Source organism: Pelophylax lessonae (assembly GCF_965119305.1).
Source record: "Pelophylax lessonae genome assembly, chromosome: 2".
In the NCBI taxonomy this organism is placed as follows: domain Eukaryota; kingdom Metazoa; phylum Chordata; class Amphibia; order Anura; family Ranidae; genus Pelophylax; species Pelophylax lessonae.
The window spans coordinates 620,313,951-620,341,768 of NC_138769.1; the positions used below are offsets into that span (position 1 = coordinate 620,313,951).

At 39.6% G+C, this 27,818-nt stretch overlaps 1 protein-coding gene across 1 annotated transcript in view; it reads right to left on the reverse strand.

Annotated features, from left to right (window-relative positions):
* XPO4 (exportin 4) overlaps window positions 1–27,818 on the reverse strand; it is a 249,811-nt gene that overhangs the window by 82,175 nt on the left and 139,818 nt on the right. Inside the window, exon 7 of the mRNA XM_082245244.1 lies at window positions 18,595–18,707. Within this exon, the coding sequence (XP_082101370.1) occupies window positions 18,595–18,707 (113 nt within the window). The remainder of the gene's footprint in view (window positions 1–18,594; window positions 18,708–27,818) is intronic.

Sequence of the window (27,818 nt, forward strand, 5' to 3'; positions counted from 1 at the left end):
GTGTATGTGTATAAATACATATAAGCGTGTGTGTATATATACCCCTATACAGAAGTTCAGATATTTTGCCTGCCTCCAAAGACCCCAAAAAAAACGCCTGCTGCAAAAACACACCTGGGCGTTTTTGTAGCTGGCGTTTTTTTTGGGCGTCTTTGGAGGCAGGCATAACATCAGAACTTCTGTGTAGGGGTATATACACACACACACACACACACACACACACACACACACACACACACACACACGTATGTATATATACACATACAGGTGTGAAAATAGCAGAAACCTATGCTTGCGCTTATGAAATAATTAACACCCATATGGCTTCTCTGCTATAACACCTATATGTGTGTATGTGTATAAATACATATAAGCGTGTGTGTATATATACCCCTACACAGAAGTTCTGATGTTATGCCTGCCTCCAAAGACCCCCAAAAAATGCCCAAAAAAACGCTTGCTACAAAACCGGCAAGGTGTGAAAATAGCGGAGCCATATCCCTGTTCTATATTAATTCTAATACAAACAAACTTTTTTTCTGGTTCTGGACATGCTACAGAGCTGAAACTTCACAGGTACACTTTTTAGACCCCCCAGACACTAAATCCAAAGAAATCTCATTTTTTTTTCAATAATTTTTTCAATAATTGGCTCTCTATCAAAAATGACAATTTTTAAGAACATTTTTTTGTGTGATTAATAGTCCCTGGGGCATGACCCATAACCCTAGGCACTTTTTAGGGGCATTTATTGGGTTTTAGGGCTTCAAAATGGTGTTTTTTGATTACCGAAGTTCGGGTCCCATTGATTTCAATGGGGTTCTGAAATCCGGGCCGAACTTTCGGGAAGTTCGGGTGCTCTGGTCGAACCGAACTTTTGAAAAGTTTGATCATCCCTAGTAAGGATGCATTGTACATCCTAATTCATGAGAAAATGAAGAAAAAATTCACAAAGGACCCAGAGGGTGGGGGGAGGGGCACATATACAGTATAGCTGTGCTGGGGGGGAGACAGTCCGCATAGCTGGAAGTGCTCTAGGGTCTCAGCTCCCAGTCTACAATGGTCATAGTACAGGCAACCACACTAAGTCTATGTTTCCACTAGTGTGACTGATCAATGGCACCCGTTCCCATCTATGCTACTTTGAAAAGGTACCTGCACTACTTTGATGCAACTTTTGATGCGACTTTGATCCAAGTGTGTGAAAAGTTGGATCAAAGTCCCACTCTAAATCGCAATAGTGGAAACTTAGACCAAAGCACCGTTACCACTAGTGTGACTTGTCATGCGACTTTGGACACAGTCGCATGCATGACAAGTCACAGCCCATTGCTTTCAATGGCACCCGTTTCCATCTGTGCGACTTTGAAAATAAGCGACCTTGAAAAGGTACCTGTACTACTTTGATGCAACTTTTGATGAGATTTTGATCTAGAGAGTGTAAAGTTGGATCAAAATTGCATCAAAGTCACACTCTAAATGGCAATAGTGGAAATGTAGACCAAAGCTCAGTTTCCACTAGTGTGACTTGTCATGCGACTTTGGACACAGTCGCATGCATGACAAGTCACAGCCCATTGCTTTCAATGGCACCCGTTTCCATCTGTGCGACTTTGAAAATAAGCGACCTTGAAAAGGTACCTGTACTACTTTGATGCAACTTTTGATGAGATTTTGATCTAGAGAGTGTAAAGTTAGATCAAAATTGCATCAAAGTCGCACTCTAAATGGCAATAGTGAAAATGTAGACCAAAGCTCAGTTTCCACTAGTGTGACTTGTCATGCGACTTTGGACACAAAATCGCATGAAAAGTGACAGCCCATTGATTTCGATGGGACTACTTTGATCCAAAGTCACACTCTAGCTTAGTGGCTACGATTCCACTAGTGTGACTCGAGTTGTGCGATTTAGAGTGGGACTGAGTGCAGCTTTGATCCAACTTTACACTCTCTGGATCAAAGTAACATCAAAGTAGTGCAGGCACCTTTCAAAGTGGCATAGATGGGAACGGGTGCCATTGAAATCAATGGGCTGTGACTTGTCATGAGCCTGTGACCAAAGTCGCATAACAAGTCGCACTAGTGGAAATGGAGCCTAAAACTCATTACTCACATGTAATGAGCAATAGAATTCGATCTGTATCCTAAACTTTTAAAAAGAAAGGTTCCTTTGTACCTTATTTCTTTCATATATTGCGCTGGTCATGTGCCCCCCCCCCCCCCCCCAAAACCTCTCTCTCTCTCAGGAGAAGCTGCTAGCCTAAATGAGGCTATAAAGACAGGAGATCATGTGAAGGGTAGGAGAGGGTGTGAGGGATAGGAGGGATGGAGGTGGGGCTGGGCATGACTAGGCATGCCTGTCTAAGAAAGACCGACACCTTTTCAGGAAGTGAAAGACAGCTTAGCAAATTCAGGGAGAAAGCGTTGTCGGTGAAGAACAGGAAGAAGCGGTTTGGCCAATTTAGAGAAAACTTTCTAAGCTACACAAGCAGCTAGCCAGAAAATTAATAAATAATATTAAAGATAAAGATATTTAATTATTAATAGGAAAAATGTCATTTTTGACTGGAGTTTCCCTTTAAGTAATGTATCCTGGAATTTACCAAAACAGACTAGTATACTCAAAAGGAAATTCTACAATGGCAGCCTTCTTATTTATCTCAAGACAGGTTAAGCTTGTGCATCAAATCCACATTTTGTATATTTTTTCCTGAAAAATATGCAATAAGGTATCTGGTTCAATTTCATTTTCCCTTTTCTATAGGCTTCAAAAATGAAAAGCTAAGTTGGCTTTTTAGATAAAAAAAAAAATACAAAAATGTATATAAATTATATATATATATATACATATACACACACATATACATACATATACACACATACATACATTTCCTATGAGAATGACGTCCCAAACCTTTTTTACCTAATCAAAATACTACAGAAACCTGATCGCTCCACACAATGTATATTATGTCTACTGGAATGCAGCTGGGTATAACTCGGCAGTCACAGAATGTGTTCATACTGCTCAAATTTACTTACATTTTATGTGGATCATGAGTAAGGAAAATACATTGAAAAGAATACATTTATGGAAGAACTCCCAAATGCTATATTTGAAGTGCTAATGTAATGACAACCTAACGCAAATAAATAATAAAAAATGGGAGCGAGAAAGAGAGAACACGTCTTAGCCACATGAGGAGCGTGCATGCTCTATGCTCACAAATACTTCTAACAACCCACGCGATAACATTTACGTACACAAAGCAGTGAATACAAAAGAAACTAGAAGAAAATGTAGAATGTTCAGTAACATACTAAGACCGATAAGACGCAGGTCTAGGATTTTGTTCCATACAAGATGAAAATAATGGGCAGCACAATGTAAAAAAAACACCAAACATCACAGATCTGAACACAATCGCGTCATCTGCCTATTCTATATTTCTTATAAGATCAAAAAGCTGAAAGAATTTACCATGAACCTGTACATTCAAATCAGCCAAAGGTACATAGATGATTTACCTTAGAGTAAAACTACAGCGAGTGTACCCAAGTCTCTTCTGCCACCCAAGTCTCTTCTGCCAAGACAGCTTGGCCAGAAATGTCTAACCAGGTATAGGGAGGGCAATAAAAACATACAGTTTCCGGGACTGACTGTATCAAGGCAGATTAGGAGAAATACACTATTGTCAAAAGTATTGGGACGCCTGCCTTTACAAGCACAAGATCTTTAATGGCATTTCAGTCTTAGCCCGTAGGGTTTAATATTGAGTTGGCCCACACTTTGCAGCTATAACAGCTTCAACTCTTCTGGGAAGGCTGTCCATACGGTTTAGGAGTGGGTCTACGGGAACGTTTGACAAGTCTTCCAGAAGCGTATTTGTGAGGTCAGGCACTGATGTTGGATGAGAAGGCCTGGCTCGCAGTCTCCAGTCTAATTTATCCCAAAGGTGTTCTATCGGGTTGAGGTCAAGACTCTGTGCAGGCCGGTCAAGTTCCTCCTCCCCAAACTCGCTCATCCATGTCTTTATGGTCCTTACTTTGTGCACTGATCCAAATCATTTGGTGGAGGGGAGATTATGGTGTGGATTTGTTTTTCAGGGGTTGGGCTTCGCCCCTTAGTTCCAGTGAAGGGAACTCTTAAGGCTTCTGCATACCAAGACATTTTGGACAATTTCATGTTCCCAACATTGTGGGAACAGTTTGGGGATGGCCCCTTCTTGTTCCAACATGACTGTGCACCAGTGTGCAAAGCAAAGTCCATAAAGCTTAGGGAAAGGATGTAAAATTTCTGCTCAAAGCCTTCTTCCCCCTCCATCGGGATACAGGGGGAAATCCAGCTGGCTTTACTATTTAAAATTACAAAAAACTGACCTCACTTCCACGGCTTGAAAATCAAACCACTATCAAACCACAGAGCACAGATCTCACCTATCAACACGTCGTTACTGGATGCGACACAGAATATTAAATTCACATACTTGAAAAAATGGGAAAAGGGGTTAAAATGTCCTATAAACAGAAGGTAACTGCAATGACATTTGGCTTACTGTATCCAAAAGACATCCCTTTCGCTAGGGGAAAAGTATCCTATGTAATTCTCTGCATTAGGAAAAAGGTACTATCATGAAATTCAAAAACACAAGGAACCCCTGGATAAAACCTTGTTTACCCCTCTCTTTTCACATGTACTCCCAGCCAAAATATAAATTAGAATAAATTACAATAGAAATGCATTTTAAGGTGCCTAGACAAGACAACAAAGTTAAAAAGGGACAAGTTAATTCCAAAAGGATTAAAACCAGACACAAAATAATAAATGTACTGTCTATTACAGGTGTGAAAGAATCTTCCTACTCATACATACCTCCCAGAGAGCCCTACATCAACTTGATAGACACAAATTATATCTGTACTGATTCCTCCTCCTGAAACTCCTCTCAGCACTTCTGTAGTTCAGAAGGCAGGCTCTTTGAAATGTGTGACTCAGCGGTGCCCTCTCACAGAGCATCCTGAACACCTGTCACAGAATTCAATGAAGTAAACCTGCAGGGATCTTCACAAAGTAAGTTTTCAAACTTCAAGATGGCTCAGATTAATAGGGGTAGGCTAGAAATAATTGAAATACACTGTAGAAGTAAATATGTGATTTTACATTTTTACCATATATACACTTTAAAACGACAACACTGGGACTGCTGGGGATAATCACATTACATCCAAGATGGCGGCTCTGAGCAGCAGCCTCATGGCTCTTGTTGTCTACACAAGGAAGGCTTTTAAAAGTAAATAGAAGGCCTAAAATACATTAAATAGGATGATTGTTGTTGAAATGAATGGTCTGGTGACAGGGTCCCTTTACAGTATATGGAATGGGTTTTCCAATTTTTTCATCTGCATTACAGCTTGGTGTTCGTCAAGGGTACAGAACTCTGTTGATCAGTATAAAAGCCAAATGGGACTTCTGCTCTAAACCCCTCCTAAACCTTTCATTATTAGCATATTATAAGCTTTCATTGCTAATTGCACTCTCAGTCCACCAATCCAAACAAACCTATCTGTTCGTATTTAGTTGAATCTTTGAGGCAATCATCTACACCAGGCATGTCCAACCTGCGGCCCAGAACTGCAGCCAATGCGGCCCACTGCCCCCTGACAATTTTGTTTTCTGGGGAGGAAGGAAGTCAAGTCAGGGGCAAGGCCACAGCAGCTTCCAACCAACTGTAGGCAGAGGCTGCAACTGCATTGGATGGGCACGCACTGGTGAGGCTGCCCTGGATGGCCATGCGCTGGCGAGGCTGCATTAGAAGGGCACTGATCAGGCTGCATTGGATAGGCATGCACTGGTGAGGCTGCATTGGATGGGCACTGATCAGGCTGCATAGAATGGGCACTGTTTAGGCTGCAATGGATGGGCACTGTTTAGGCTGCATTGGATGGGCACGCACTAGGCTGCAAACGCCGTGCGATCTCCCGGCTGCTGCGGGAGACTTAGGATGTCTGCAGTCAGTGACAGAGCCGCTGCTTCCTGTATAGTTCCGGCTCGGTCACAGGCGGAGTGACATGAAATGCACTCACGCCTGACAGGAGCCATACAGAAAGCAGCGGCTCTGCTCTCTACTGCAGCCGCTACCTCCAGCAGTACCCGCATGACCAGCAGTAACTGCCAGCAGTAACCACCAGCAGTCTGCAAAAAGGCATTAGTGTGTGTAAATTGTTGCAATATGTTTTTTAATAACTAGTTGTGTTTTGTAAATATGTCATGTCCTTGTTCATACATGTACATTTTCTGGCTGCCTAAGTCATATGTGCTAGGGGTGCAACTATCCCCCAGCACATAACTGTAAATATCCCAGCATGTGCAGTGTTTCTGACTCCTACCACCATGACTTCAAATCACTGAAGTGGTCACAGTGGTTAGAGTGTTCCTTTAATATCTCTCAGAAGACGTAAACCTCCGTATACTGATTCAATTTCATTGGTCATCCTCTAGTTGTGTTAAATAAGTGCGGAGGGGTTGGGGGGGGGAGGCGGCGCAGTGGCGTTTTATTACTTGTATACCTTAACTATAGTATATATTTTATATGCGGCCCGAGAAAATTTCTCTACACTCAATGTGGCCCTGAGAAGCCGAAACGTTGGGACACCCATGATTTACACCACAACCTTTCTAGGGCCTTTACAGCTCTGGTGCCCAATCTGTGGCCCTTTAGCACTTTTTTGTGCGCCCCTTGGGGGCCCCTGCATACACTACTCGGTTTCATTTTACCCTGTTCTAGCAGTGATGTTTTAGTAGCAGTATCATTTCGGACACTCTTAAATCAAGTGCCCAGTCTGACCATCTCTTACACCACACGTTGGCAGTCTCTGACCATCTCTTGCATCATTGTCCACAGTCTCTGACCACCTCTTGTATCATTTCTGCTGTCTCTGACCATCGCTTGTATCATTTCCGCTGTCTCTGACCATCTATTGCATCATGTCCGCTGTCTCTGACCATCTCTTGTGCCATGTCCGCAGCCTTTGACTATATCCTGGTGTGTGTCTGGTGTCTCTGAATATCCACTGAATTTGCAGCTCCTTGGTGATGTTGAGAGCCAAGCCTGATCACCCCATATCAAGAAAATTGACCACCACTGCTTTGCATTCCTGCACTGTGCATTTGTGTGATTCACACGCGATCTAGGTGCAGTGCGATTTCAGCTCATTCATTTGAATGGGCCGACATTGCACCGGACCAAACCCAAAGTAGCCCATGTACAAATTTATAAAATGCACATCAACTGGACTGCATGCTACTATTGTGCACTTTTCAGGATAGGAATATTTTCAGCAAATACAGACCATAGCGAATAATCTTGCCAGAAATCCAGTGTCCTGGTCTTTTTCTGTGAGTTTAATCCACCAGGTAACTAAGGCAGACATGTTGAAGTATAACCTGTGTGACAAACAAGAGTGCTACAATGGTAACTAGCATAGATATGAAGGGACGGTAAGTATGTTATACCAGGACTACCAGATGAGAAGGGAAAAAAAGGCTGAAAATAATACAGCCACAACATCTAAAGACGGGTGTAGCACTGCCCCCTAGAGGGCTGCTGAAGTTCTCACCTTTCAGGTCCCCCTGGGTTACCGATAACAACTGCATGCAGAATCTTAACACTTTACTTTACTGGCTCAGTCAAACAGTCTAGGAGTTGTTGTTTGGGATACTCCAACACTTGAACTATTCACAATGCTGAGGGGACTTCTGAGAACGCGTGCAGCTTCATCCTGCTACTAGATGAATCGGAGGTAATGTTCTTTAGCACTTATCTTCAGGGCACACGCCTAGTACCCCCTTTCTATCCACCAGCTGGAAACCGTGCTCTGACTACTTTACGCCGGAGTGGCTCCCTTCCTGGTCAGGCCTGTAGACAAGATCCCCTGTACTCACGATACTGCTTTTCAGGTTCTCCGGTGTCTCAACTGCTCCTAGTCAGCTCCCCTGGACCTCTGGGTTCAGCTCCACACCTCTGGCTCACCAGGTTGACTGCCTGTGACCACACACCAACCACTGCAGAAGAGGCGGCAGCCACCACCCTCCTTCCGGGACTCTGCTCACCAGCCAAAAACCCAGAGCACATGTGCTCCTGGCTTTTATACCACACCCAACAATGCACCAAGACAGCAGTCTGTGCCAATCACTGGGGCTGTATCAAAGCCTGTGCGCCCATTGGTCAGGTTTCCTCCACTGTCCAAAGTGCCTCCCCATTGGACCAGTGGGGACACTCCCCCAGACCACATGAATCACACACTGAGCACATTGAGTAGACCTAAATCACAGATCCTGCTCTCTGTTAAGCAGAGTGCAATATAGAATTTACCTGCTGCTCTTCTGATAGGCAGACAGAGCCAAAAACTATACTCACTCTCTAGCACCTACCTAGGAGGGTGCTACACGAGTAAACTGCAAAATATTACAAATTTTATTTTTGGGTTTAGATGGGCTTTAATCAGGATCCTTGTAGCCTGCCAATTGTGTTGACTCTCTGCCTACAAATATTTTCAAATTGCTGACCCAGGTTCCTTTAAAACATAGTAAAGTGCAAGTTGAATCCAAAGTTCCACCAACATTGCAGCTTCACTAGGTACGGGGACAGGTCCAGTTTGGTAGCAAACAGCTGGACATATGTAGAAATTCAATATTGCTGTAGACTACAGAATGTTATTTTTAGTAATACAATACTGCCGGGATATGAAATAGATGGGCCCTACATAAACAATGCAATAATTACACCATGTCTCATCTAAACCATGATCAAAGATGTCCCATAAAACAAGAAGATGGATTAAGCAAAGTCAATCCGGCTGGCAATAAAAAGAACACGCTTTTCTCTCCGACAGCAAATCTCTTAGTAGATAGATAATATATGGTGCACGGTTACGAGGTGTTTATATTCTGACTCATTCACCATGGAGACCCAATAGCTGGACCATGGAATTGAGAAGGTAAAGGGTTAACCGACTGAGACGGAGGATATTTGCAGGAGGTGGTCACAGCTGACAACAGCAGCTGTTTAGAAGTCTAGTAAACAGCTGTTGAGTGTGTGCCTGTCACTGCTTATGGACAACTTTTACACCTCATCACAAGCAAGAAATACAGACTCAAGTGTTGTCTCAGTAGCCAAGCCGTGCAAATCATAGACACAACACTCTGCTCCTCTGACACAGGCTGTTGTGCACGAAAATCATGGGCTGGGCATACAATGAAATGATGGCCCTAATTGGGTAATGACATCCCTATTAATAAGGCACTTCTAAAGCATTATTAAAGTGTACCTGAACTGAAAAAAAGTGAAGATTTGCAATGATATAGAGAACACCTAAAAATATTAATTGTGCCTGAAGGGATCCATGAACATTTCACCTTAGTCTGAATTACATCTGAAAAACAGCAGTACACTTCATGGTATGCAAGAGTTCCAAGGCATGGCTGATCAGTAATGGGAAAAAGACCAGCTAAGTAGGACCACTGGCAATACTAGTTACTAGTCCTTTGCCTGCCTTTTGAAGGCCACAGCTTCCATTAGGTCTTTAATTTCTTTAACCTGGTTCAGTTTGGTAGTTTACCCATGGCACATGGTGGGAGTGGTGCTCACAGCTTGTTTTGACAGTTTTAGTGCTCTCCCCTGCTGGATGGGCAGTCATGAGGTTTATGTATGCTTTATGCTTGCTGGGTTGTGGTTACTTTTGTGAACCGTGGCGCATGCACAGGGGAGCCATGTGTATACATGGATGACACTAGATGCTCCATGATTGCAACAAAAGATTAAGTTCCCCAATGGTATAGGGGTTTACCTACTATTTATTTCATTCGGAAGTCAGACGGTCATTTTCCATCCCGTTAACATGTAAATAGAAGGGTTTATTGGGGAAGAATTCAATCTGCACAATTTAGGACTTGACTTTGAAAGCATATTAACAAATTTATATTTGCGCCATTACTTTGAGCTGCACCTGATAAAAGTAGTCCCGATTGCATAAAGGAATCTTTTTTTTTTAGAGGCGGCGGGAGAGGTGCCCCTCCTGGTCGTCTCCTGGCTGTTAGCTCGGAGCCGATTCGATCCATCGGATACCTGGGCAGGAAGCCAAGTGAGGGCAGGATAGTCCCCACTCGGCTCTATGCCCTTGGAGGACCGCAGTGACGTTTGATGTCGCTTTCACCATTCGGCCTTAAAAAAGGGATGATTTTTTTTTTCCCTTAAAAAGGAAAATTACTTTTTTTGCTTTTAAAGATGCACGAGAGATCTGGGGTGTTTTTGAGGTACGTAAATTGCGCCTGCATATGTAAATGGTGTGAGCCATGCGTGAGGTACCAGAGAGATAGTTAGAGCGAGAGCAATAATTATAGCACTAGACCTCCTCTAACTCTAAACCAGTAACCTGTAAAAGTTTTTAAAGCATCGCCTATAGAGCTTTTTAAGTACCGTAGTTTGTCGTCATTCCACGAATGTGTGCAATTTTAAAGCATGACATGTTCGGTATCTATTTACTCAGCATAACATCTTTCACATTATACAAAAATAAACTGGGCTAATTTTACCGTTTTGTTTTTTTTTATTTTTTTATTTGAATTCAAGAGAAAGAGAAAAAAAATGTGTTTCTGAAAGACCGTTGTGCAAATACGATGAAAAAGTATTGCAAGGATCGCCGTTTTATTCTTTTGTTCTAGTATTCCAATTGTAATCTTTTTGATCAGAATTTTGAGCCAACAGATCTAGATTGGTTTAGAAACCCAGGGACTTCTGATCCACCTATGTCCAGTACAATCCTATATATATATATATATATATATATATATATATATATATATATATATATATATATATATATATATATATATACTCAGATGCATTTGGGTCTCATTTCATCTGGATTACAGGTATCTAGGAGCTGTATATATTTACATATAAATGATGTACATAGTGATACTTGGATTATAAGCACAGATCAGGTAAAAAGTTTAATCATGTACACAAACTTGCTTTCAGTGTCAAGATGAGCTGTCCATGTTTTATGACGGAAAGTTATTAAATTAGAAATATTATCTAAAATAATCTAGAGGACTATCCACATTTACAACAGAAACATTTTATTAGTAAAGGAAGAAACCCTATTACAATATCCCACCGAAATAAATGACTAGAGAAACAAGTTTCATAAGTCAATATTTTTAGACATTCACTGCGCATGCAGGCTTGCTGAACTACAGGCTTAGATATTTAAGGTAGCCCTACTAGGACTTACTGAAGGCACTAATCTGACCATGTATTCCTGGTACTTTTATTTGAAAAGACATTAATGCAACGTAAAAAAAAAAAAAGTTTAAAAAGTGTCCAACCTTTCCTGGGCCACACTGGAATTAGAGGAATGGTTTAGGGCCACACACAAAATACACTTACAATAAGGATAGCTTATGAGCAGAAAAAGTCAGGCAAATCACAAGTTAATGATCACTGATATACATAATGTACATCTGAGTAAAAAAAATTTCATTTTTTTGTAATAATTTTTAGTATAAAAATATAAAGAGGGCAACATTAAACCAGAGCGATCTCTGATACGGTTTTGATAAACTAACGCATCAATATCTGGCTCGATGGATGTAGTAGCAATTCTCAATGAATTCTCAAGGTGCTCATTAAATATTTTGGTTCTAATTTTGCCTTTTGCTTGCTTCATCCGTGAAAGTAGTTGCTTACAAATATAGGTGCTGCTGAAAACTAAAGACATGAATAAAGCGTGATTGTGAAGAGTGGGATATTTTTCTTTGGGAAGATAAAACTTTTAATAAAAAAAAAAAAAAAAAAAGTCCAGTAAAGAGACACTGTCAATTTTTTTTGGCCGCATATGTTAATAAAGTGTAATTTTTTTTTTTTTTTTAAATAAAAGAAAAAAAAAATCCAATTTTGTGCTGGGCCGCAATAAGCCACCTTGGGCTTGCAGGTTGGACTCCCCCGGTTTAAATTTTCATAACTGTTATGAAATGTCATTACAAGAGGTTAACGTGACAAGCAAAAGCTACTTTCCTTCTCAACAACCAAGCCTAAGTGACTGGATCAGTGAATAAAAGATATATGCTCAATAGGGCTGATATATATATTAAGAGGACTAATTCTAGAGGGAGAGCTATTTAATGAATTGAAAGAAATTAAGTTTTCCTGCTCATAATTCTTTTTTTACAATGCTATTTTAATATAATTATATATTTAAATATTACGATTTTAAATGTGGTAAAGTGTAATATGTTGCGCTTCAAAAAGGCATGATAATTGTCTGTAGGGATTTAATTTTTGAGATGTTATGTGACGTGGTGCCATTGCCTACCTGTCGGCTCAGAAAATAATTGGTTTGAAATTTTTTTTTTTTAATTAACAAAACAGTGCAAGCTCTTTAGAAGGAAAAATAATGATTTAACAAGCAACAGATTTATACCACAATTTGGAAGTTTCCGGAGACCAACGACTGTGAATGTTTCACAGTCCCTGATGCTTGCAAGTGAGACTTGTATGAAAAATAAAGCAATAATTATTTATTACAGGTACTTGTATAGTTTCAACAATTTATGCAGTGCTTTACATATATATTTTACAATCACATCAGTCCCTGCCCTCAAGGAGCTTACAATCAAAGGTCCCTAAATCACATTCATACATACACATACTAGGGCCAATTTAGATAGGAGCCAATTAACCTACCAGCATATCTTTGGAGTGTGGGAGTACCTGTAAGAAGCCCATGCAGGCAAAGGGAAAAAATGCAAACTCCATATTAAACCCCAAATCAAAAATATATTGCAGCTTACCAATATTGCATTAGATGTGGCCGCTGCTTCAGTTTGCTTTTCTTAGGCTTCTTCCTTTCTGTTTTCACCTGGTGATCTGGCCAGTAGCACACTTCCGGTATTAGAGTGCCTACACTCTGGATAAATAAGTAGGAGGCACCTTTGGACAGCAGCTTTGTCATTCTGGTAGCAGGGGAGTGTTAGATGTAGTAGCAGATTTAAATACACTGACAAATTGAAGCCAAACTCCAGTTAATACTTTAAAAGCAGTTACAGCAAACCAATATTTTCCATTTAGGGATAAAGGAAAATAAAAGATGATCATTGTAAGCAATGCTGTCAGTGTTAAATGTTTTCTCATCTCTGTAACTGATAGATTCTGCTGGAGAGCTTGTTCTTTTGAAAAAAAAAAAAAACTAGACCTACTGGTTGGAGCAGCAGACGTAAATATAAGAAAGAAAACACATAAAAATGAAATAAATGAAGCTATCACATCTAAGGATTGGTAAGATACAATATAATAAAGGTTTTAGGGTTTAAAACCACTTTAAAGAAATACAGATGTTAATTTATAGACCTCAAATCTGACTCAACTAGTCAAATGTGCAGCGAATGAGCAAGGTGAAAGGATTTATGTAGTTTGTCACAGACTTGGTCTAAAACAATAGTGAAAAAATAAAATAACCCGTTATTTTATTAATCTGTCTCACAGAGGAGAGGGAAGGAGACAGGTTAACAAGGTAGTTGGTGTGAAAAATAAGAAATCTAGCCTGCACTGTGTATCCTCTGAAGTTAAATTGAAAGATGCATCCCTATAATGCTTAGAAACCAACTTCCAGAACTTCTGCTAACATGCAGGCACATACGGCAGCAGTGCAAGGCATCATTATTTAAAAAAATGAGGTGGGTTTTGGTGCTAAATTTACAATGTGCCAAGAACAGTCCCATCACTAAGATAGCCAAGATAATACCAGATCCTGTTCCTATGGTAGGAGTTGGCTGCATCCCCCTGCTTCCATAAACAGAGGTCTTGAAACACAGGCCAAATTTTGTAGTTCTAGCATGAGTTAGTTAACTTGCAGGATAACCCTATGACCAATATGCCTTCCTAAATAATTTTTACTTTTATTGCATCTGGCAATATCAGTATTAAAACAGAGGCACACTACCATCTTTGGACTGTCGTGGAATCTACAGACTGAAAAGCGTTTATCTGATAAATAAAGCTTGAACCTGCATGTCATCACTGTGATTGGCTGTCATGGTGAACAGTCAGCCACCATGCTAATTGGTCCACAATTATCAGGAGAAGACCCTGAGTTAAGCCTCATACCCACAATCAGATTATCGAACGATCTTGCATCCGATTTTTGTTGCATGCTAGTCTCATATGGAAAGTGAAGAGGTTACTTTCATACGAAAATTCCCATACGACAGAATTCAACTTCAGAAGTGATGTCATGTGTTGAATTGTTTTGTATGTGTTCTTTCGTTTCTGAGCATGCCTAGTATTGCTCTTATGATTAATTTTGGACGAAAACTGTACTAATTAAAACAAAAATCAGAGGTTGTGTTGACGTACGATAAAAATTTTATAGCCTGCACATCCAGATTTTGTTGTCCGCAAATTCGTTAATTGGCTGTCGAAAGCACCATACTAACCATCTGGAAATCGGCAGATCGTTCGGACTAAATTTTACTTCCGATTTTCGTATCGTGTGTACCGGCCTCAAGGCTGGCCACACATTGTAGAATTTTCCTTTCGATTTACCAAAACCATATAGGGAGGTCAAACTTTTAATTTATGCAATCAGGCAGGCCCTTGCACTAAATCGTTAAAAGTAAATTTAAAGGAAATTGAAAAAGAAAATTGTATATTGTATAGCCAGCTTAAGGTGTGGGTTTCTAATTGTGATGGCATTGGGAGTCATGTGTGAGTAATGTAATAGCCAATTGCCAACGCTATCTGGTTAAAGGATAACTGCTAAAAGGTTTTCAACACAATATTTTACATTTCAGCATAAGGTAACTATTTTAAGCCATTTAGGGGGGCTATAGTTAGGATACATAATTGTGGGATGTATAGGCAGGCCACTAGAGTTGCGAGGAAATGTGGATAGATGAAAAGCAGCCTATCAATAGTTTCCTGGCCATGACAGGAGGCAGACTTGGGATCCCAGGAAAAGTGATCTTTAGAACATCAAGTGATCTTAAAAAGTCATATGGGTGATTTAAAATGTTTCGCCTGATTTTTTTTTTTTAAAGATTTGATATTTACAGTGTGAAAAATATTGTAATTATAATGGCTGCTACCCAGTGAGTCAGTATGTTAATTAATTTCACCAATGACATCTGGAATTATTGTGCTGGTTTAACCACTTAAGTGGATAATATCTTACATTTCTAGTAACACCAGCTATAAATTTGTACAATATAATAAAAGTGCAATATCAACAACGATGGAGTCCATATAATATAGCCATGTCAAATTATAGGCAAAATGGGAAAACTAACAAAAAAATGTCTTTAATTACGAGTCCTTTTTCCTGTGTTAGGTTGACAAAAAAAATGATGACGTACGTAAAGATAAAAAAGATCAATCTGTGTAAATGAACATACAGTATTTACAAATTTATAATTACCAATAAAACAACTTCATCCCCAAAAAAACTCTTGAATTTGTATAGTCAAACTCTGCCCATGGTGGCATGTATCTAGATTTTTTATGTAAAAATTCACCAAGATTATGCATGAAATGCAATGATACACAATTTTCTTTCTGGCTAAGCCAGGACAGTTAACCTAATATACAATTGTAGGTAAGGTTCTCTTGTCGCGTGAGGTTTACCGGTCACAGATTTCACATAGTTAATTATGTAGAAACCATTTTTACAGAATTTGCAGAAGACATTTGAAGTCATTAACAATTACAATGAATTATAATCCAGTCAATTTTTAGGGCAATAACTAAACAAATTCAAGAGCATGAGAGAAGTGAGGTAAAATCTAAAAAATATGAAAGATAAACATCCTGCAAGATAGTATACAGCCAAATTAGGATTTAATTTGGTGTAAAGCAAGAATAGTTTCCAAAGGTTTGTATACAAATTTCCCCTTTAAAATGTAAGCATATTTCACACACATTTTTAAATTGCTTTTGTAGGTGGTTTTCAGAGATTGGCTACACCACACATATACACATTTTATTTAAAATACTGTACAAAAATGCTGCTACTATTACTACTACTTAAAAGGAAAAAAAAAAAATAACCACTGCACATTTGTCAACGTCCTCTGAGAAGGCAAAGAGAGGGCCCGGAGCATCACCATTATACCCAAGACACCACAATAGCACGAAAAACAAGTACTGTGAATAGTGAGCAATCTTTTTTGGTGAAAATTTCTACTCTAAATCCTTTTGTCTTTTTTGGTGAAAATGTCAGATAAATATATATGTTTAACAATGCACCCAATGTAAATAATTCTAAACAATGTTAATCAAATGTCTTGATAAGCATATTTATTCGAAAGAACTGCGGTTTATAATTTACCTTTAAACTACTATACAATTACTTAATTCAAAAATAGATGAATGAAAATGCATAAAATGTGAACAATGTCTTATAGTCGTGAATATAAAAAATGCCCAGGGAGCTCAGCAAATTAAAAAAAAAATTACTTAAAACAGGCTTATATAAAACACTAAAGAAACAACCAACCAAGTTCTTTGTAAAAAATAGAAAATAATATACTTGTTTAAGATAGTAGTATTCTTCTATACATTTTGTGCTTTTGATATGTAGTTTATTTCCTCTGCGTCTACTTCATTACCATTGTTAGAACCATTATTACCATTTTTTGGGTAGCGTATTGTATTTTCTTGGTCAAGTGTTATTTCTATTCCTTTTAGAGATATAAAATGCCCATGTGTACTTAAAGAGCACTTTACATTTATTATTGTCTAATAAAATTATATATTGCTATATATAAAGTTGCGCTCAACCAAAATACACTTGAAACCAGATATTGGTCAAAAATAAATATAAAGTGCATAAGTGAGTCAAATAAAATACTAAAATAAATGTATCAAATTGTAGTGCAGATTAGGACAAAGTGCAAATGCAAATAAATATATAAATGTGCAATCAAGTGGCAATCCACAGTGAATAGATTATATATATATATATATATATATATATATATATATATATATAGATGCAAATAAATAATTAAATAGATAAATGTGCAAACGGATGACGGTCCACAATCAATATATAGTGACAGTCCACAGTGAATGACAGTCCAATAAATAAAGTCCAGTACACAATTATAAGGAAGGTTGATATGATAGCAACAAATTCAGTACTTCTTAATATTGAACTCCAGCATCTCCACCAAAACACAGGATCAACCGGTATGCACTAAAATGCTTAGATGAGGTAGACCCCTTATTACAGGGGGTCAATTCAGGCAGGGAATCACAAGTAGAGACAGGGTACTCCCTCTGCAGTGCTCGGAGCCGGGAAGGAGTACCCTGTCTCTACTTGTGATTCCCTGCCTGAATTGGCCCCCTATAATAAGGGGTCTACCTCATCTGGTAAGCATTTTAGTGCACACCAGGTTATCCTGTGTTTTGGTGGAGGTGCTGGAGTTCAATATTAAGAAGTGCTGAATTTGTTGCTATCATATCAACCTTCCATATAATTGTGTACTGGACTTTATTTATTGGACTGTCATTCACTGTGGACTGTCCCTATATATTGATTGTGGACTGTCACCTGTTGGCACATTTATCTATTTATTTATTTGCATCTATATATATATATATATATATATATACACACACACACACACATATCTATATCTATATCTATATATCTATATTTATTGTGGATTGCCACTTGATTGCAAATTTATATATAATTTTTGCATTTGCACTTTTTGTCTTAATCTGCACTACAATTTGATACATGTAATTTATTTGACTCACTTATGCACTTTATATTTATTTTTGACCAATATCTGGTTTCACTCAAGTGTATTTTGGGTGAGCGCAACTTTATATATAGCAATATATAATTTTATTCAACTATACGTTTTACACGGTTTCGTTGTGGCCCCTGAATAGGAATTTTTCCTTACACTTTATTATTATTCATCTATATTTATTACTATTTATTTATTTCTTCACTCTCCATTGCGTGGGTTCAGTTGGTGTTAAACATAAACTTCTTCTCTCATTTATTATTGTCTGACTAAGAAATTGAACCTCCAAACACATAGAAAAACATACAAATAACTTTTGTATACAAGCCTAAGAGTATGATCTAAAGTGAGCATATTACAATAGACTTTTTTTCCCACACTATACACATATTCTCTTATCTAATAAGCAGGAAATTAACACCACATATTGTTTTACTTCCTAATTGTCTTAATTTTCTGGCTTTTTTGCTTTTAGTTTTAAAAACACAACATGATGTAGTTATATATAAATTTACTTATTTTTTCAGAGGTGTGATAACTGGTAAAAAGTAATACATAAAGGACCTAAGAAAATACAAGGTTTGTTTAAAGGTATATCCCAAAACTACCAAATTTCTAAATAATGTCACTGGGTACTCATGCCTAGAAAAATAGTTTAATGTTAAAAAATTCTTACTGCAGGCACTGAAAGACGTCACCCAGGTAAAATAGCACTCTCACTCAACATAAATGCTCACACAATCATCATGCAACAGGTAAAGAAATCTAGGACTTACTGTGAAGAACAGCTCCATGACTCTACTGTCAAGAAGGGTTTCACGCCAGGACTCTGTTGGCTTCAGCATCACATTTTGGGAGGATTCAAACATAGCTATATAATGTCTGCCCAGTTATCTGGTGTCAAGGTCAACAATAACATTCCTGCGAGCCTTTAAAGAAGGGCGAAGAGAGAAAAAAAGTTCAGGAGCCCAAGCATCCATCAAAGAATACTGGAAACAAAGTTTAAGCCTCTTCACATACACCACATAATTCACACATGAGGCCAAGGAATAAAAGTTATTAGACTCCTGAAAAAGAAGAATGCTCATGGAATGCTAGATAACAGTTTGATCGTTACAATATAGCATGCCACGGCTGCACAATCACTTTGATAAGCAGAGGGCTAATGTGACAGGAGTAAGAGGGGAAACAGCAGCCACAGGGAACAGGTGCTGTAACTTAGGCAAACAGATTTTTTTATAGTTTACCATTAATCTCCACTTAGAAAAGCAAAGGGGACAGCACATACAGGGTGGTGTGGGTTTCAGTAGAAAGTTAGTATTGTTTGCTCAACTTTTTAAGCGGTTGGCGAAGGAGAAGAGGATAAGAAAGGAAGTAATATCTGTGTATTTATAGATGTGCTGGTAACGAGGGAATGACAGCCAGGGCACACAAATGAATGTAAAACTCAAGTGCTTGAGCTCTTGAAAACCCTATACAAGGTATTCTCTGTAGCCTACATGAGTAATGACAAGGTCAGTCATGAGACTTTTGTGTTAGTTCTACTTTAAAAAAGTAGAAGCTTTATTTGTATTTTTTAGTTCTGGACTAACTGTTGAACACTCAAAACAGAAAAACCATCTATGGCACTGCACCCAAAAGCTGAGATCACTCTGTGTCTGAATTAGAATAATTTTTGTAATAGTATGTACAGTGTTTTCGTAAACACTGCAGTAACTCTGTAAAGGAGAGATGAGGTGAATTTTTCTATTAAAACAGCTTAAAATTCAAGATTTTTGGAACTCTGGATCGGAGTGAGGTAGATGGCTACAATGCCTTTTGATCCAGAAAGCTCTGTCCTGAAAGCTGCATTCCATTTTACACTTAAGGCAGCCAAGGGTTCTGTAGGGCTGATAACCAATTCTGGATAGTTAGAGAATGTCAAGGTTTGGCCACAACTTTCATAATGAAGATCTCTGGATCAAGAGCATCATGTTAAGTGCAGAGTTTATTACACTCACCCCACACAGGTGGAATTATTAAAGTAGTACAGGCAAAACCTAACTACTCTTAAAAATGCTCCCTCCCCCTTCCTAACACAGGAGGGAGAAGAGAGAGTGCTAAACAACAGTTGGTAATGCCTGGGAGCAGTGAAGTCCCTTATAGGCTCCTAAGCCCCATTCATTGTCCGCCCTCCCTCCTCTCCCCTCCAGCCCCCACTGGCTGACACAGGGAAGCCAGATCAAAAATAGGTAAGTATATAGATCCTAATTTCTGGGCAGAAGTATTAGATACCGTTAACACAGTTGGTAACCTGTCTGTCCCTATGGACCCCTTGGTGCTGCTGCTAGGACTCACTGATTTTGTTGAGGTCTCAACATGTAAAATATTTATTTTTTTTATTTTGAGGCTATTATGTTAGAAGGGAAATCCTGCCAAAATGGAAGCTGCCTACTCCGCCCACGATTTCTGGCTGGAAGGCAGCAGCCAATGGGGCTCTTTCCATATATAAGCTTAAGTACATCAGCAGAAACTGTCCTGCTAAATTTGACACAATTTGGGCTGTCTGGATAGAGGCGCAGGGCATTAATGTTAAGGTGTTGATATCTCATGGTATATAACTGAGGGTTATGTATTGTACCTTGTGTATAGTACCCTACCTACCCACACTACTCCTTTTCAACTGTCTTCCCCCCTCTTCCTTTTCCCCTTAATTACCATAACCCTTCATTCTCCCTCTTTTAGCTCTGACCAAATCCATGGTAATGTAAGATTTTTGGTTGCCACATTTCCCCAAGCTGTTTCTCAGACAAATCACGGAACTGTATTGGATTAATGTTTGTATGACTCCTATGACCATTTATCTATGGTGCTCATTTTATTCTTTATTGACCGCTTGATTTGGTTTGTGTGTACCTTTATTTGTTCATGCTGCTGAACACGTTTAATAAACGCAACTGTTAAAAAAAAATAAATAAAAGTATATTGATTCTTCTTAAACAAATTAGTCAGAACAGTTGTAGAAGGGGGAGGGAGCATTTTAAAAATGGGATTTGGGTACTTACCTTAAAACACAGCGCTCCCATAAATCATAACTACTGGGTTATATTGCCTCACCCAGGAGTAAAACTAGGCAGAACAAAAAATCACCTGGCTACACCCATGGGCTGTTCTCAGCTGGTATAACCCCCCCCCCCCACCTCCTTGCTCTAAGTATTCAATTTAGTAGCAAGCAGCATTAGAAGTATCAAAACTCCTTAGAGGGGTGGGACATCCCCTACTATGCAAAGCAAATTCCTTGGTATCTGGCTTGGGACACAAGGAAGGCAACACAATGTATTCATTCAAATAGAAGTTAGAGACAACTTTGGGCAGGAATGACGAACAGGGACGAAGAACCACCTTATTTCTATGGACCACTAAATAGGGACGACAGAATAATGCCGCCAGCTCTGATACCCTACGGGCTGAAGCCACCAAGAATGCCATCTTCTGGGACAACGTAGGCAAGGGAATCTCCCGAATATTCTGGAATGGATGTCTTTGAAGAACCGAGAGCACTAAATTAAAAATCCCAATGGTGGCAAAAGAGACCGTACAGGTGGAGCCACTTGTCGAACCCCCTGAATGAAGGTATGAACTAAAGAGTGTGTGGCTAGGTGGGGGGGGGTCGCTGAAAAAAAAAGACTGCCAAGGCAGACACCTGGCTCCTGAAAGTACTCAAGGCCAACTTTTGCTCAACCGCCGATGAAGAAAGGGTAAGATCCGAGACACAAAAAAAGGATTGAGGATGAGCCCCAATCGATTCACACAAAGAAATGTACACTTTACACGTACAATGGTATATCTTGCTGGAAGAGGACTTCCTCACCTTCATCATAGTAGGGATCACTGATCCTGACAAACCTCCATCTCTTAGTACCTGGCTTTCAATAGCTAAGCCATGTTTACAGCCACCAGAATGAATAATTGGAAGACCCTCGCCCTTGATTCCCCGCAGGAACCATGGAAGAAGCTTGAGCAGGAGGATTCTGGCCTTACTGTGTCTCTAGGACGCCTGCGGCATCTACCAAAGGAACCTGTGACCTCTCCAAGAACCTCCTGTGGAGCCAAACCTACTAAAGGAGCTGCATGTAGGACTGTGCAAACAGAACTGTCTTGAAGGTGGATACCACCAGACTCAAAACCTGTATGCAAGGCGGGAGAGAGAACTGTAACAGCAGCCGGTGAACCCTGGTCTGTGGTTCCTGAAATTTGTACACAGGAAGGACCACCCATGTCAGAATTAAAATCAGACCTAGATAATTAAATTTCCTGGACAGGGATCGGAGGGACCTTAGGTAATTTGGACATTACCCGAACCTTCTATCCACACAAGGAGCTTTAGGGGCTAAAAAAAACAGAAATGGACTAATTTTGTTTCCCTTTTTTGGCACCCCCAAAAGAATAAATTCGTGGATCACCTTGACGCTCACGAAGGAGGTCCACGGGGCCGGAAACGAGTGTAATGGGTGAGGGCAGACCTTCATGCTAAAGGGCTCTTGTCTACAAGTCCAGAGAAGCCAGCTTTAGGCTTACCAGATCAAGGTTGCTTGGAACAAGGGAAAGACTCAAGAATTGATTTCCCTTACTCTAAGTCCCGGGGGCACAAAATCATTTTCTATGGGCTGAGAAGGAGGGCCCTCTTCTGTGACGAGGCTCCTTCCTTTTCTAGATTGTGGCAGGAATGTACTCCACCCCCCCCCCCCCCCGCTCTCCCCACTGTGAGATCTTTAATGAGGTCATCAAGAGTTGCCCCCAAACAGGCGATCAAAGAGAGCTTTCTTAGAGGCCGCCGTGACCTCATTGGACTTCCCAAACAAGGCTGCTGACAGCTCGAGATGCCAAAGCATGCTGCCAAGATCTTTCCTGTGCCCAGGAGGATACCACCGTTCACCCCAAAATCACTTAAAGGGAAGAGGGGGGACTGTACTTACCCTTCCTTGGTGCGGGTGATGCTCCAGGACAGAATTCCTCGCCACCGAAACGGGGGAGCTGTTGGCCAAGGGAACACTGCGAATCGAACCAGCGTGCGGTCGTATGGGACCCTGGGAGACTTAACTCGTGGGCCAGTCTCTGTCTGTGGACTATGTTGCAGCTGACCTAGCGTCTAGCTGCAGTCTGCACGCGCTGACTTGCTGGGGGGACCACTGGATCTAGATTATCCAGCCCGGCAGTTAATTGAAGATCTCCCAAGAGAAAAAAAAAAAAAAAAAGATGCAAGGAAGGAGAAAAAAATTGCTAGGACCATGAGATTCCAGCAGGGAGCCTAGGTCCTTACTCCCGAGTAGACAGAATAAAACCGAATACCTAGAGCAGAAATGGGGGTTATATACCAGCTGAGAATGGCCCATAGGTATATCCAGGTGTCTTTTGTTCTGCCAAGTCCTACGCCTGGAGGATGCAATATAACCCAGTAGTTATGCTTTAGTGAGTGCTCCGTCAATGAAAGAGAGAAAATTTGTTTTTGCCAGCAAGTATTCCTTTTTTCACATTTTAAAATCACTTAGGTTGCTTCTTTGATACAAGAACATATATGCATACTATTACTTTTACTAGCCAAATAAAAGCCTCCTGGAGGTAGATACAATTTGTTAATAGTGGCTTGACTTCCAGGCTAATAAATCTGACAACTGTCATCCTTCAGTTCCTAAGTGGGGGACTAAATACTTTTTTTTTTTTTTAAGGTTGCAATTGTAATGAATCACTCCAGAAATCACCGCTTGGCAGTCCAGTAAACAAAATATTTACTAAACACAATCCATTGCTTTTGAAACTGTGCTGCCTTCTAAACGGTGTTTATAAATCTTGCTTAAAAGAGTGATTCAGAAAACAATGTAATATTAGTGTTACTTTGTATTACTCTTTTTCATTTGTGTGCAGATTAAAGTAGTAACTGTTGATGAGCACACTGTATATCACCAGTTAAAGCATAAATAAAAGGCGTTCCCATTTAACCCCTTCATTTACCCTGATCAGTCCCATTTAACTCCTTCCTCCACTCCACATTACTTTTCTGCTCATTTTGATTATTTTTTTCCCATTGGTATTTGTTTTGTTTGTACAATTTTTTTAAGCATTTTTGGAAAAAAAAGGCCTTTATTTCAATTGTAAATCACTTAGCAGTGCTTTGTACCTGAATTATAATTTAGGTGTTAATATAAATCGGGCATGTCACAAAATAGAATGGAGTTGATTTACTAAAGGCAAATAGACTGCACTTTGCAAATGTAGTTGAACTCATTTTCCCAAGAGCTTAGTGAAGGCAGTAAAGCTTTACTGTGTACAGATTATCCAATCACATTGAAGGAAAAAAAAAAAAAAAAAAAAAAAAAAAAAAAAAAAAAACAGCATTTTCAAAATCAGCAGAGCTTTATAATATATATATATATATATATAAATATATATATATAAATATATATATATATATAAAGTCCTCCAATTGATCCAGATAATCTCAATTGGAGGACTTTATATTTTTTCATGATTGTTATAAATGATATGTTTTTGCATAAAGAATTTTCACATATGGTTTTTCACTCTATGAAGATCACCATAATATTTGGGTTATCCCAGATGTCATATGTTTAATATTTATGATTGTGTTGAGCGCACTATACTTTTTTTCACATTTATTTTCCCCATTTCAATGCTTCCGCATAATTGTATGGTTAGCGCACCCCATTTTCTTTCACGTGCACAGTCTATTTGCCTTTGGAAAATCAACCCCAACATATATTTTTTATCTACATTAAAACAATTTTTTTTAACCAAATTGAACAAATGCATTGTTTAGGTTTTGTTACTATTTTGGCCTATGGATAACATTGAAAATATTTGCAATGCAATACAACCAAAAAAAAAAGTCTTTGTTTGTCCTGAAAAAAAAAATGTGTTTATTACTTTGGTATTATTAAGAATTATTGAAAAAAACACGCCATAGTAGAAGTGTCGACGTTGCTCTGGTTCAAAAGGGTTGTATAGGTGGGACAACTTACCGTACCTCACAAAAGTACACTCATCACATTTTTGTAAATATTTTATTATATCTTTTCATGTGACAACACTGAAGAAATGACACTGAGCTAAAATGTAAAGAAGCGATTGTACAGTTTGTATAACAGTGTAAAATTGCGGTCCCCTCAAAATAACTCAACACAGCCATTAATATCTAAACAAAAGCGAGTACATCCCTAAGCAAAAATTTCCAAATTGGGCCCAATTACCCATTTTCCATCCCCGGTGTTATGTGACTCGTTAGTGTTACAAGGTCTCAGGTGTGAATGGGGAGCAGGTGTGTTAAATTTGGTGTTATCGCTCTCATACTGGTCACTAGAAGTTCAACATGGCACTTCATGACAAAGAACTCTCTGGAGGATCTGAAAAAAGAATTGTTATTCTACATAAAGTTGGCCTACGCTATAAGAAGATTGTCAAAACCCTGAAATTAAGCTGCAGCACGGTGGCCAAGGCCATACAGCAGTTTACCAGGACAGGTTCCACTCAGAACAGGCCTCACCATGGTCGACCAAAGAAGTTGTGTGCACATGCTGAGCGTCATATCCAGAGGTTGTCTTTGCGAAATAGACGCATGAGTGCTGCCACCATTGCTGCAAAGGTTGAACCATTGTACGTCGCACACAGCATCAAATTAGTCTGCATGCCTGTCGTCTCAGAAGAAGGCATGCAAACAGTTTGCTGAGACAAGCCGACTAAGCACATGGATTACTGGAACCATGTCCTGTGGTCTGATGAGACCAAGATAAAATGATTTGGTTCAGATGGTGTCAAGCGTGTGGGGTGGCAACCAGGTGAGGTGTACAAAGACAAGTGTGTCTTGCCTACAGTCAAGCATGGTGGTTGGAGTGTTATTATCTGGGGCTGCATGAGTGCTGCCGACACTGGGAAGCTACAGTTCATTGAGGGAACCATGAATGCCAACATGCACTGTGACATACTGAAGTAGAGCATGAGCCGCAGGGCAGTATTCCAACATAACACCCCAAACACACCTCCAAGACGACCACTGCCTTGCTAAAGAAGCTGAGGGTAAAGGCGATGGGACTGGACAAGCAGGTCTCCAGACCTATTCCCTATTAAGCATCTGTGAGGCATCCTCAAGCAAAAGGTGGAGGAGGGCAAGGTCTCTAAAAGCCACCAGCTCCGTGATGTCATCATGGAGGAGTGGAAGAGGACTCCAGTGGTAACCTGTGAAGCTCTGGTGAACTCCATGCCCAAGAGGGTTAAGGCAGTGCTGGAAAATAATGGTGGCCACACAAAATATTGACACTTTGGGCCCAATTTGGACATTTTCACTTAGGGGTGTACTCACTTTTGTTGCCAGCAGTTTAGACATTAATGGCTGTGTGTTGAGTTATTTTGAGGGGACAGCAAATTTACACTGTTAAACAAGCTGTACACTCACTACTTTACACTGTAAAAAAGTGTAATTTCTTCAGTGTTGTCACTGAAGATTTATAAAAGATTTACAAAAATGTGAGGGGTTTATTCACTTTTGTGAGGTACTGTAAATAGTAATGAAGCTCTCCTTTAGAGCAGAGTGGCAAAGAAAAAGTGATCTCAAATTTGAGCTTCAGTGTAAACTGAAACCGACACAGCGATTCAGAACTTTGAAAATAACCAATTTTTGAAAATAAAATGCTTAACAGATAAAAGGTCTAAACCAAACCATGTGCTCCCTGGAACACTGAAGAAAACATCAAGTACCTCATGTTTGCACACATGTAGTTCTGGAACTTCAACCAAGATAACAGACTAATTAAAAAGCTAAAATGTCCCCTAATTAGTGGAGAAGTTGCTAATTTTCTGCACTGCATACCCTCCTTGGTATGAGGACTCCAAACTGACCTTTTCACCTGCAGGCATTTCTTTTAAAGTTACACACATTTAGAGAACGTATAATTATTCCAGGAATACATGTTCACTATTCTCTGCATGAAGTAATCAAGCTGTATTATATTCCACTTTCCGTGTGACTACTGGTGGATTGAATGTTGGTGGAAGAGAGAGGGTGGGCGAGATCTTCTGTGCTAATGACGGACACAATTTCTATAATGCTGCTCTGCTAATGTAGACTGCCCAATCTTCACTTTAAAAGGAGCGTTCCGTTGGCTGCCACATTCCTATAGTGCATTGTTCTTTGCTCAACTACAATGAGGTCTGCCAAAAGGACTCCAAAGGATGCTTGAAACACAATAATATCAAAAGGGCTTTGCAGAGACAAAAGTAATACAATACCCAGATTTATTTATACTAGAGGTATGAAAGTCTCATCTTATAAACATGTGACACAGGAGGAGGCCAAGCAAAGGCATCCTGTAATGACACTACTAGAAAAATAATGCAGGTCCTATGGAACACCACACTCAATACTCATATTGGGTTTTTACATAATCCTCCACATTTGCCTCAGTAGATCACTGAATGTTGAAGGCATTTCCCTAACACTTCCGTCATCGGCCTGTACATTTATACTGTGTCCTCTGACATCACACCCCTACCTCTTTTATTGCGCCACAAAAACAAAACTGATAAGTTAAAAAAAAAAAACCTGGGAGCACAAAAGGACTGAATCAACTATCTACATTAGCATTTAGTTTCAATGCAGTGTTACCAAACAAAGCTGAACTTTAGGTTACTGTAAAATCTAACCCTTTAGTGGCAGCCCCAGCACCGAAGGGTTAAATGTTCATTTTGTTTAGGGAGATGGAACTAGCCAGTGCTCTCCTACATTTGCTGATGTTTCCAGGATGCAGGTAGGTTCTTTGTGCCCCCAACTACAAAGTAGAACCACTGGTTCTGCACTGTACGTAATGGCATCCAAGAGCAGCGACCAGTTGAATTACAAAAGCAGGGAGGACCAGACGTAGGAACAGAGGGAAGGCTGCAGGTGTGAGGAATAAAGAAATAATTTCACCTTATTTCTTACCCGCGTCCACCCCAAAACAAACGCCAAAAGGGA